The 13,367-nt window shown below is 37.3% G+C and overlaps 1 protein-coding gene across 11 annotated transcripts in view; it reads left to right on the top strand.

The window, feature by feature from the left end:
• Positions 1 to 13,367, top strand: part of meis2a (Meis homeobox 2a) — a 117,002-nt gene that overhangs the window by 33,549 nt on the left and 70,086 nt on the right. For 7 of the 11 annotated variants that reach the window (XM_072569033.1, XM_072569037.1, XM_072569032.1 and 4 more), the window contains exon 8: positions 1,392 to 1,442. The exons of the other annotated variants lie outside the window; for them this stretch is intronic. In XM_072569033.1, the coding sequence (XP_072425134.1) occupies positions 1,392 to 1,442 (51 nt within the window). The remainder of the gene's footprint in view (positions 1 to 1,391; positions 1,443 to 13,367) is intronic. 11 annotated transcript variants of the gene reach the window in all.

The following is a 13,367-nucleotide window of genomic DNA, read 5'->3' as shown; positions in this document are numbered from 1 at the left end:
GCAGTACCTTAAGAAATGTGTTTCACTTAGAACAAAGTTCCACTTGGTGTCAAGGAGCAGGCCTTTCCAGTCAGAAAAGTGGTTGGGGTTGGGGGTGGGGTGGGGCAGGGGTGTTCCCGGTGAATGCTGAGAGTGGTGACTCTGAAGAGAAGGATACTTTCATGATCCCATTAGCATAAGAGAAGTTAAATTATTCATGACGTGATCCTATGGGGAGAAGTAAAGTTAATGCATATAGTTTTTAACTCTCTTCCTCTCTGCTGTGAGAATGAACTCCTGCTGCATTCAGTACTCAGCCATTTACTGAAAGCTCCAGTGGCATGTTAGAAGTCAGTGGTGCTGTGAACACAGAGATTCATCTCACGAGTGCAGCTCTCAACAGACCATCTGGATGAGTTCCAAAAGGTGATTAAACAAATTGATCAGCATTAGTTGCCATGTCACATGTCCAAAACTCTGGATTAAAAGAAAAAGACATCTGACTTGGGGCCAAGGTGCTAACATCATCTTTTTTGCAGTGTTCAGATGTCCTATAAGCGTTTGTGCCACCTTTGTATCCGTATGGTCTGTAATCATGAACAGGTTGTGTAAATGGCCTCTCAGTAGCAGTATCTGTTCCCAGACAACTGTGCGATTCATATTAACTAGGTCAATATTGTGCTACATTAGACAGAGAGAGAATATGTAACAGGAATGAGGAATCTAGACTGATGAGGGTGTGGCAAAAATGTGTTCTAGAAGCTAATGAGTTTGGGAGATAGCTAAATTATATGTAAATTATACATAAAATTCAGTTTTATAGAATGATTGCTGAATGGAAATATTTAGTAGTGTATTCAAATCTGTGTTTAGCTGGGCATATGGACTGTTAAAAGTAAAGTGAAAAAATACTATTTGGCTGCTTGGAAAAGCAAATATTTTGCAATAGAGCCAATAATTAGGAAGTAGGGTTGATAACACTTTATGATACAAGTAGAATTAGAACAACACGCAATTACATAGCAGTGGAACAAATAGAACCTGCTTCGTACTTAGGCTTTCCGAATACTTCAATCTTGGGCATCTTGAATTCGAATGTCTTGATCAGCCTTCTTTGGGAATGAGACGGCCAATTCATTGAAGGAAACACCTGCAGGCTGACATTATGCCTAGCCTGCCCATTCCACAGCAGTCTTCGTGGAGTGTGTTATTGGGAATTATCACTGGCAGCAAAGCAAACTGTGCCTTTTTAGTCTTATTGTACAGTTTAATGGCAATAAATCAGCACATTTTTCAAAAAAATAAACTGAGGTTATTGAACAACAAAAATGATCAGGCTAATTATTTATATTGATAGAAAATTACAAATAGGATGAGTTCCAATACAATGTTTTTTTTTGGTTGCTTGATAGATAAATTCGGCCTTCTGCAAAGGAAAAGCCATCTTTGTCATCTTCTACTAGGTCAGTTGTTTTATACACAACGGTGTCATCATATTGCATGTAACAATCAAACATAAATGTGTAGCGTATTTCTAGTTATTAAAGGTATATATATATATATCTGTGAAAAAGTTGATTGCTATTAAGTAAAACCAATGTCTGTTGCATGCTCCTTCTAATGATTCTTTTCATTTGACTTTTAGATGTACGTTTCTTCAAAAATCTAAATAATAACATATTGATTTCAAAGTGTGCTTAGTCTTGTGTAGAAATGTGTTTGCATGTGTTCATAGTGAAGAAATTGCATGCATCAATCAGAGGAGTGAATCAGGACTATAATAAAAGCAATTAATGGCCTCATATTTACCAATCTAAAACTTTATAATGCCTGGACCGCTTTTAATTCTGTGGAGATAAAACTTAATATTGGCTACAGTTTTGAATGCATCACAAATTGGCAAAATGAGTGACAATGTTTCAGACCAAAAAAAACTTTAGATATGAACTGTTTTATTTTCTCATGTCTGTCTTGATCTTCTTAGAATGAGTGTTTTTCCTTCAAAGCTTCATAACCTCTTAAATACTCTCAGTTAAAATATAAATTGTATATTTTCTTGTCACTTCTTTTCTCCTGGACTCCATTTCACTGTAACCTGACGAACAACATGACAACATGCTTTTCCTGCTTAAGATTATAGTTATTAGAACTCGATTCTTACCTGGGAGGTAGCAGTTTCTGATCCCAGCTAGCAAGAAAATTTTGAAAACAAACTTAAAGCGAGGCAGCCTAACTGCTTATTTTACCCAGCTGCTGTTGCCTCCCCCCCCCGCCCCACCTCTCTCATAGAGAACACACTGCTGAGCTGATGTGGATCCATCCTCTGGCACCGCCAAACATAAACACATTTGACTTCAGTCCAGTTAGTATGCCCAAACAATTTCTGGTTCAGTAATTTTTATGACTATATGTTGCAAGTATTTCAACAGACTGAATGGAACTAAATTACACACCCACCATTTCATCTGTCCGACATCCAAATATGCAAAGGAAAGACTTTCTTCTTGAGTGTATGAAAGAATTCTGAATTAACTTTGTTGAAATGACCAATTGTAGTGTTACAGCATAATTTGCACTGTGTAAAAATTTGTTTTGGGATAGTGCTTTCATCTGAAAGCACATACTTAATATATTCACTGGTAGATTATTTTAAATAAAAAATATGATTGATATATTTAGTGACTATTTGTTCACTATGATCAATACGAGTGTAATTGGCATTCTGTAAAAAAAAACTTAATTACAGAGATCTGATACATTTTGGTTTTGTTGCAAATTTAGAACTTTGGCCTTGTCACTGCAAGTCCAGAACGTTTTGCCGAATGTAATTTGGATTGATAACCTATGTGAGACACTTTTAAGTTTACTGTATCAAATACATGAGTGTGTGCCAACAGCACAGATTCAACCTTCCTTTTTGCATAATTGCCACCTTTGTAATCACTTATAAATGAATGGCAATGTCATAACCAAGGAATCTGTACCTCAAAGAAACAATTTAAAAAAATATTGCTAGTTGTTCATAAAGCAAAACATATTTGATGTGAAGAAAATGAACCCAGACTTTCCTGTGTCATAAGACAAGAACAGACTTCAAGAAGCCGCCCGCTACACGTTTTATTATTCAGTATAACTATTGGTGATGTTAAAGTTGAATAATTTAGAAAGAAGTTCTGTGCTTGCTGCAAAAATGTGGCATTAATTTGAATTTTATGTATTCTTCGATTGTTCGTGATATTCAAGCCTTGAAGGACGTGATTGAGTAAATAGATATAAATTGTTTCCAGTGGCAAAGGGATTGACAAGGGACACACGTTTAAGGTGTTTAACGAAAGAATCAGAAGTGAAATGAAGTAACATTTGTTCTTGGATCAAGTTGTGATCTGGAATGCACATCCGCAATCTTTGAGGGAAATTCATCAGTAAATTGGATAAATTCTTGAAGGGGAAAATTTGTCTTACTATGGGGAAGAGCAGCAGTTTGGGACTGATTGGCATCTCTATCCAAAGAATCAGCAATAACAGGTACAAGGGGCAGAATGGCTTTCTTCTGCACTGCATCATTTTGTGATTGTGTAAATATTTTAACACAGTTTACGCTGCCTGGAAAAAAATGTGCACTCTTTGTTTTATCAAGTGAACCACTTGGTTTTGTGTTTCTTTGTATGAAAAGTGAAATGTGGTACAGTTGCAGTGAAAGGAAATTAAAACTATATACTTGATGCCTAAAGAACTTTTTTGTTGAAATTAATTTAAAAAAATAATTTAGTAAAATTATTGGGTAACCATTACTTGCTGCAAATTCCTATTCTCTGTTAGCACCAATTAAGCCACAAGTTGAAATACCATTGATATATCATTACATGGACAGTCTTTTAAAGCTTAACTATGAAAATCAATTCATATTGGCATAAGCATGTTTATTAATAATGGCTAACTTAATGCAAAATTTTCAATTCTGACTAACTGAAAACCATCTATTTCCTATGTGAAGTAACCCTCCAGTATTAGGTGCACATTAAGAAACTATCAATAAATCAGTGCCTCATAATTTTAAAGTATTTTCAATTAAACTTTTTTCTAACAGTGTAGTAATAGTGTTTTGAAAAAGTGAATAATATTTTAACATGTTCAGAATATTTGTGATGTTAGCGAGATCCAGATTTTGCAAAAGTTTAATAGATAACAACAAAATAATAAAGGTTAATGTTGACAGTGTTACATTTCAGATTATTGAGGTTCAATTGATAAATTAATCTTCTTTATATATTAAAGAAAACACCCACACTATCTTATTTCAACCACAAAACAGTGGCATGCTAATCTCTGCAAATTCTAACAAAAGATGTTTGAAAGACATAATTAATGGCTGCACAACATTTATGAGTACCGAATGCTTGCCTTTTGGTTATAGAAACTATGAAATATTCTACTCTACAAAACACACAGAAGAACTATGACTGGAATTTTCTCTTTATTCATGATGCACAGAGGCAAAATTCCAATTATTCAGTCTTTGTGGTTAACTATTTGATGTTGAAAAGGTATAAAAGAATCACAAATCCTGTCGAGTTTGGTTTACTTTTACAAAGGTCAGAGCTTAACTTTTTCAAAAGCTTAACACATACAAATTTCCAAAAGAAAACCAAACTGGGAATCAAAAATGGAAATACTTGTCTCTCTGACTAAATGATTAACTGACAGCAAAATGTACAGATTAAGCTCTTAAACACTTACACCTGGTTAAGTTTAGATGATTACAATAATTAGAGTAAGTTCAACTGTCCTTTTAGAAATGGAGTAAGGATTGTAGAATATTAATTGTAAAAGACATTTTGTGATTTTACATGTTTAGATCAGAACATTTGAAGCAATGTCCGTGGGGAGTATATTCCATTGATAAAGAGTAGTTGCTTGTATCCTGGGGTACAGTCTGTAGACAATTGGGTGCCTGCTGGAGACATCTGTGAATGTTGAACTTTTGACCTGAAAAGAATGTTCTGGAGGTGGGGGAATTTAACTACTCTTTATGGCCTAGAGGAGATTGAAAAATATATAGGAGGAAACCACTAAAATTCTCAAACAACTACATGTTAAATAAATCAAGCACAATTCTTGCAAAGAAATACAAGATATGTCTTTGTACCTAGTTTTGAGATTACTTGAAAGTTAGCCATGTCTGTATAAATTGAGTGTTCTTTAACTGAAAGGTTAAAGTTCAGAAGATGGCTAGGGTGAAAGGTGAACCACGTGACGAGGATTATTGCAAATTTGGGCACCTGCTTTTTGGTCTGAAATGTTCTTCCCTTGAAGCCAAATGCGCAGTGCTTTCATAGTTATTGTTATAAAAGTATATACAAGTTTAAAACATGCACACATTTGGGCTAAATAGTTCCTGATCTTTAGGGAATTTACATTCCTACCGAACATTACTTAAGTCATTACCAACCATGTTCAAGGTTATTTTCTTATAGCTGCTGGGAGTAATACTTTTGTGAACCCTTATGGGCGATGTCCTTTGACACAGACTGGGAACATTAAGAGAAAATAGTTGGCTGTCAGAGAGTGTTGCATACTTGCCCTGCTGTTTGATGTTGTCTTGAAATGGTGATATGGAATGCAGAAAGCATAAAGCCATTCTTCCTAAAAAAAAGTTAAAAGCAGGACACAATAAGAAATAGGGCATGAAGTGTTCGTTCCTAAGGCTGGGTGTGGCAGGGTGGGGTGGTGTTGCTGATGGATGAGGGACCTGTACAAGGTACCTCTTTCCTGGTGTTGTAAGTGCACTTACATACTTGAGCACCAATTCCAGAGCAAGGCTGTTGAGCTGTGAGTTGAGCGGGGGTTAGCGGGAGAGGGGGGAATGTGGCTGTAAAAAAAGTAAAATGTAGTTTGTATGAAGCATTCTTCATGTTGGTTCTGACTTGCAGGAGCAGCTGCACACTGACTTTGTATCTGACAGCACAAAGGACAGTGATACAGAAAAGCAAGGAGGCAAAGCAAAGAGACAAAAGCAGTGATCAGCTAACACAGCTCCACACAGCCTGACTAATTTATGAGAAAAAAACTGCGCTGTTCACTCGATCAGTACTCTAAGGAGGCAGGTGGAATGGGAGGAAGTTTTCATTGACTCTCTCGAGCAACTGGGGAAGCCACTGGAGATACTTCTCAGTTTGAACTTTATCAGGGTCTACGCTTAATCAATACTGTATTGGAAAAAGAATTAATTACTAAAGCAGAATAAAACAGCTGCATTTTAAACCAAGGAGCCATCAATTCTGTAATCTTTCAGTTACAGCTTAGGTGCTGCAAGGATCATTTTGGCTTCAAGTAATGAGGAACTGAGGGAGTCTCCTCATGAATGGTTTGGGAATTTGCATTAGTCTGTTTCAATCTGTTTATCATCACTGCGAGCAGTTTTAACCTTTCATCATTCACCAGTTTTATCTGATAAATTATCAAATCTGTATGATTTCCACAAAATTCCACCATTCCATACAGGGGAAAGATTGAATGCTACACTCATCAGTGTCATGAGAAAAAGTCTTAACCTTCTTCCACTTCTTTTCCACTGGGCTCAGGACTGATTGGTTTCAAGCCGGACAAACCTCTATTGTACATTTCTAGGGTCAGGGACCTGCCTGTTAAAGAAACAGTAATTTGAACACAGTCTGTAAACGTTTCATCTGTAATTTCCATAATGGTGAATTTCAAGGCGGGTTGAGGGGGTTATGGGAGATGAATTAGGTTTTTAGTGAGCTCATTAGGAAGCCAAACAGAGTTTAGACAGCAAGGCAGTGAACATAGCTGTAATCAGTTCTGCTCGCTTTGTTCCCTGCCTTCAGGACATTTTTGAAAACTTCATGGCAGGGACCGATGAGAATATGCTGAGAGAGGCTGGGATCTGATGGTTGACTTGTTGATTTGTAAAACCTTAATTTATTATTTCTCCACTTTAATCCCTTATTTCTTCAAGGAAATTACACGATTAATAAGCCTTCATATCTACTTACACCAGTGCCCTATAAATCTACTCTAGAGCGATTTCAGTCATTTGGAAGTGATAACTTGCTCACAGAAGCCTGGGAGAGGACCGATTATTAACCATTTTAAAAACAAAACTGTACTTCATAATTTGCAGAACTGATTGGCATTTAACTGGCCTGTTACGGTTAAAACTGCATGCTGATTCATCACTGGCCCAGTAGATAGAGACCAATTTGAGCTGACAATGTGTTTCTTTATAAGATTTCTCAGAATGCTCTTTTTTTTTGTGGCTTGCAGAAACCAAGAGTGCTTTCCAGAAAATCGATGCATTTTGCTTTGCTAATTTTCATGCTCATTTCAATTAATTTAACATGACCCAGATTTCCTTCCTTAGGCTCGCTTTGACTAATTAGGGGAGTAACACCTAGAATCAGCCATATTTAAAGAAAACACTAGAGAAATGAAGATCTAAGTGGGTTATGAACTAAAGCAGAGTATCAAGTGACAAAACCAATATCAGATGCCACAAGTATCTACTCAGGAGAGTACCTGCTTTTAAGGGCCGTTGGCCAGACTCAGAATATTGCAGTTCCAGCTGAAGGCTGAAGAAACAATGGTGTCTTTGAGACACAGCACCTAGATAACCTCTGGGGCCAATTAGTGTAATTTCTGTAGAATTGGCAGGATTGTTCACTCTTCTCTCAGAATGGAATGGGGTGGAGTTGTTAAAGAATCACAAACTGCAAAAATCCCTGTTTTGGACTGAGGCCTCTATTAGGTACTGATCTACGTCAAAGAGAGTAAAGAGAATTTTAAACATCAGGGGCTATTATTGTGGAGAAACTCCTCCCCTGTAATTTTGAGCTGACACAATGTGTATGCAGTATTATCAGCCCAGTTACTTTGTAATGGTCATCACAAAGCGAAGAAAACCTATCGCACTAAACACAGAAACCAGTGTAAATGGCATTAAATCACTTATACATGTGGCAATGTAGATTTGTTTTTAAACTCCTGTGACCGAGGATTAGACATAGTTAAATGCTTCCATTTCACCCTAGCTGTAATTGCAAAATTAATGAAGTGCTTCACTTGTGCCACCAACTATTGCCTTCCCCATATCTCAGAGAACCATAGCTATCCAGCCATATATACACATTGAATGTCCTGACTTCAGGCACTGTGTATTTGTGTGTTGTACGAATGAATAGTTGCAATATTCCATTTCAGACAGTGTCAAAAGTTGAAGGACTCACCATTTAAGTCAATCTGGTTAGTCAGATTATAACACTGATTATAACACTGAAACATGTCACAACATTATAAAATGACTTCTGGAACTATTCCATCTTGTGCTTCAGAAGAACTGACTCAATGCTCATACTGAGAACTTGGTACCAGGTTCACGATAATTGCAACCCAGAAATCCAGAGTCTGACTCGAATGATTCCACCACTTGGTGTGAGTAGGGCAGGTTAAAGTGGTTAAAGTATGAGGTATAGTTACGGTAACAGCAATATCAGAAGCCGTTACATTCCTACAGTGCACTTGTAATTACTCCCCCAACCATCTCCTTCTATTAATTCAGGATTCCAGCACCATGTCACATGCCACAGATGGTAGACATGATCTTAATAAAAATATGAAAGACACAGACTGATGATGGCATCAGTACCGCAACATGTTTAACTTGAAATGACGGTGACCCACATAAGGGACCAACCTGATTCAAGGGCTTTGGTGGCATTCTGGAGAGAGGCTGCAGAAGGCCAAGGTTAGTAGTTAAAGGCATCTTTTTCCGTGGTTTCTTTGTGGGGCAGATGGAGCTGGAGTGGGACCGCCTAACCCTAGATCCTCATGCCAGAAATCAGTCCTTCCAACCCCTGCTAGCCTCAGGAACACTACTGTCATCACTAGTCCTGCTTGCAGGCCAGATTGGGGCACTACAGGATTAAGTTGGGGCAGCACAATAAAAACTTGGGCTGAATTCTTTACTGGCGATTTTCCCCGTACCAAACATTGCCCACCCTGAGTTAAAGTTGGCTTTGAAATAAAGTTGGGATTCTGAATTAAACTGTCCACTTAAAGTTTAACATTGCAAGAATGCATTATACGAACCAAAACATTTTTTTCGTGTAAGTAGAAAAATATGACATCACAACTAGACAATATCCTGTCCTTTCCAGACAAGTCAGCACAGACTAGTAAACTCGCAGCCTAGAACAAGGGGACTTAACAAAATGTTGGTGAGGTAGGTCAGTTGAAAGTTTAGAAACTGCAATTGATAGATTGGTTTGGTTGGGTAAGAGTATTTATTAAGGAAGATGGAACGAAGACAAAATTGAATTAAGATACAAATCAGCCATGAATTATTGAATTATGAAACAGATGTAAGGGGCTGAATAACCTACTCCTTTTCCTCTGTCCAAAAACTATATATGCATATCCTAATAGAAATAAACAGATGATGAAATAATTAGTTTTTGAATATTTTAAATGTGTTTGTCAAGAAGACTAAAGCTTAAGATTTAAGATTATAACAAACTAAAGGTTGACAGCAGCTTCTTCAAGTCACAGATGGACCTGGTCAGTGTTGCTGAGGTGATGTGTTGAAGGTTGAACCCCAGTTCTATGTCAAATATGACGAGATTTTGTTTGCTCAGGTTCAGTGTGAAGTGGCCAGAGAGTAAGATGGAGACAGTAACAAGACTGAAGATAATGACTTTGATTTTCCCGATTTTCATTTGTAAATGTTGTTTCTATTTATGACATTGTTGTATTTATTCATGGGATGTGAATATTGCTGACAAGTCTAATTACCATTGAGAAGGTCATGATGAGCTATCTTCTTGAACCACTGAAGTCCAGTGTAGATGCACTCACAGTTCTGTTGGAGAGAAAGTCCAGGATTTTGACCCAGTGATAATGAATGAATGAGGATACAGTTCCAAGTAAGGTAGGTGTGTGGTTTGGAAGGGATCTTGCAGGTGGTGATATTCTCATGTATCTGCTGCTCTTGTTCTTCTAGGGGGTACAGGTCACAGGTTTGGAAGCTGCTGTCAAAGGAGGCTTGGTGAGTTACTGCAGTTCATCTAATATATGGCACATATTGCTGCTATTCATCATCGGTAGTGGAGGGAGTGAATGTTAAAGGTGTTAGAAGGGCTGCTTTGGCCTGAATGATTTGAGCTTCTTAAATGTTATGGGAGCTGTACCCACCAAGAAAAATGGACAGTAATCCATCACATTCCTGACTTGAAGGCACACAGATATTAGAAAGTTGATGAAGTAAGGTAGCGTAACAAGTGGCCCAAATGTTGTTAGTAAATGACCATAATCCCATTGAGTGTTAGTTATCATTTTATATTTGAAGATAGAAGCATATTTTATCTTCATGTTTTACGAATGAACATATTCTTTCCAATAAAAAAGCATGTCTTCTTTCTTATAATGATTGCAATGGCATTTACCAAATGTTCCACATTTAACTTCTCACTGTTAAGCACTTAACTACTTCTATGTAGACTACCATTAACGCAATTACATTGTAAAATTGAATGGAAAAAGCAACTTTAAAATACCTGTATTCAGAACTGAAATACAAATGTGTTGTATAGGTATTGAGTATGGAAAGATATTTAACAACTGAACAGGCAAATATGATACAAAATAAAATACTGTAGAGTCTGGAAATAGAACCAGAAAACAGTAGAAATAACCAATAGATAAGGCAGCATGTATGGAAAAAGAAAGAAAACTTAATGTTCCAGGTTGATGATCTGCAAAGAGTTAGTGAACACATTTAAAGTAGGTACAGAAGCTGGGAAAGAAGGAAGGAAGGGAAAACAAAAAAGGAAGGATATCATAAGGTCAGTGGACCAGAGATAAAGTAACAAAAAGAGATGACAATGAGACAAATGTAGGATTAAAAGAAAGGATCTAGAAAGGTGTAAATGGGAAGGACAGAATCATCACTATCAGCTCCTGTCAGGAAGAAATGGGTCCAAAAGTAATGACCATGAATTGTTGAACTTAACGTTGAGTCTTGAAGTGTGCACAATACTCAATTGATTAAAAAAAAATGTGGTGCTCTTTTTATGAAGCTGCACTGGAATGGTGTAAGAGACCATGAATAGAGAGGTCAGAATCAGAGTGGGGCACAGAATTAAAATGACAAGTGGTCAGGGTCGTATTTGCAGGCTGAACAAAAGAGTTCTGTAAAGTGGTCACCCAGTCTGCATTTGGTCTTCCCTGTAAAGGACGTTATATTATGAGCAGCAAGAAAAATATACTCAAATCAGAATATGATACCTCTGTTTCACCTGTTGTGGGTGTACCTTGCCACTAAGAGAGTTCATTTTTAAGGTCTCGGTTGTGTAAACAATGTTGTGAAACGGCCTGGCAGTTAGTCTGTGTTGAGTTTGTCACAGAAATTAGTTGGTTTCATAACTTGTAAAACATTTTACTATTTTAAATAAACTAATCCACAGAATTAATCAATCCCACACCAGTAACTGATTATGATATCATTATTATTAGCATGTCTTGGTGAATAGTGGTAGAAACCATACAATTGATGTGGCCTATCATGCTTGCAAAGTGAACGAGCAAGTTAATCTACAGGTGAAACACATGGTCAACAGTCTTAAACCATGCTTAAGTGCAGGAGAGAACCTTTGAGGTCTTTGTTCTTTATAGCATCAGAGCGTATTTAAAATAAGCCTGCTGATTAGCAAACACACCTCTATTGAGAGGTCAGTTCAACTGAGTTGAGAAAGACAAGTGATCAGAGTGTGTGTAAAATCAATAGCAAGCAAGGGAAGTGCAAAAGCATATTGTCAGAATGCCCACAAAGTTCCCTCATATAATTTGGGACACAGCAGACCTCCTAACAGAATTCAAAATGTTTACACAGTTTTCAGAGTTATGGGTTTTAGATTTGGCTGTATCTGGTGCAGCCATTAACATTGATTTAGCAATTAGGAATAAAGATCCATACACGCTTAACATGTTTGGGCTAACAGCTAAAGAGCTAAAATACAGGAAGTCCCCAGGTTACAAACGAGTTCCGTTTTTAAGTCTGTTTGTGAGTCAAATTTATATGTAAGTCGGTTACGTAAGATTCACATCTAGCGTCAATTAGTCAAATGTTTGTCTTAGTATATAATATATATTTTACCTAAAACATCTTAAATATAATAATAAATAATAATGTTTTGAGTGTCGCACTAAGTAGTCCGCACGTTCATTAGTACGAACCATTGTATGTAACTCAACTTTTTAAAATAATAGGCTTTAAGTCACGCGTTTATAACCTGGGGAAAGCCTGCATCCCCAAAAGAGATAGATCATATTTGAAGACCAGTTTAGAGTCATTTTAACCTTCCATATTCATTGATGAGAATTAATTTAATTTAGACAGAAGCATAAAGAATTCATAGACTACTTGGTGAGCTAATGTAGAGACAAGAGCTCGGTCTGTGATTTTCAAAATAGGAGCTGGCAAACAGAATTGTTGAGTTGGTAATCAAATCCATTGCCACGCAAGCTTTCCAAAAATACTTGCGAGACAAACAAGAAATATTAGAAAGAATAAGTGAAGGATCAATGCAAATATGAAGCAATCCTTACAATTCAACAAAAGCTTAGAGGCCCAAGTACAAACAGAATAAATGACACAATCATAGTTACGAAGAACTGCATACTGACCCACATCAGCCATACTTAAGGAGTACTTGCAGGCCATGATAGGAACAATCTGGTATACTGCCAGTGGATTCTCCCAGCAAGTGATCATAAACCATAATCTGACAATGTACATGGCAAGACAAAGAACACATGCTTCACAGTGTCAGTGTTATGAAACACATCAGTGTCATCACAACATCCTAAGTATTTCAAAATTAAAATTATCTGCCCTTAGAAAACTACTGTCTTTTTTTAAAATTAACTCATGGGCATCCCTGGCAGGGCCAGCATTTATAGCCCATCCCTAGTTGCCCTTGAGAAGGCGGTGGTGAGCTGCCTTCTTAAACCGCTACAACTCACATGCTCTTGGTTGAACCACAATACCCTTAGGGAGGGTATTTTGACCCTGTGACAGTGAAGGAATGATAATATATTTCAAAGTCAGGATGGTGTGTGGCTTGGAGAGGAATTTGCAGGGGGCAGTGTTTCCATGAATCTGTTGCTCTGTCCTTCTAGATTGAAGTGGTTGTGGGTTTGGAAGGTACTGTCTAAGGATCTCTGGTGAATTTCTGAAGTGCGTCTTGTAGATGGAACACACTGTTGCTCCTGAGCATCAATGGGGGAGGGAGCAAATGTTTGTGGATATGGTGCCAATCAAGTGGGCTGCTTTGTCCTGAATAGTGTCAGATTCTTGAATGATGTTGGATCTGTAC

The sequence above is a fragment of the Chiloscyllium punctatum genome, chromosome 4 (assembly GCF_047496795.1).
Source record: "Chiloscyllium punctatum isolate Juve2018m chromosome 4, sChiPun1.3, whole genome shotgun sequence".
In the NCBI taxonomy this organism is placed as follows: Eukaryota; Metazoa; Chordata; class Chondrichthyes; order Orectolobiformes; family Hemiscylliidae; genus Chiloscyllium; species Chiloscyllium punctatum.
Note: the sequence above shows the minus strand (reverse complement) of the source record. Positions and strands in the feature narration are given on the sequence as shown.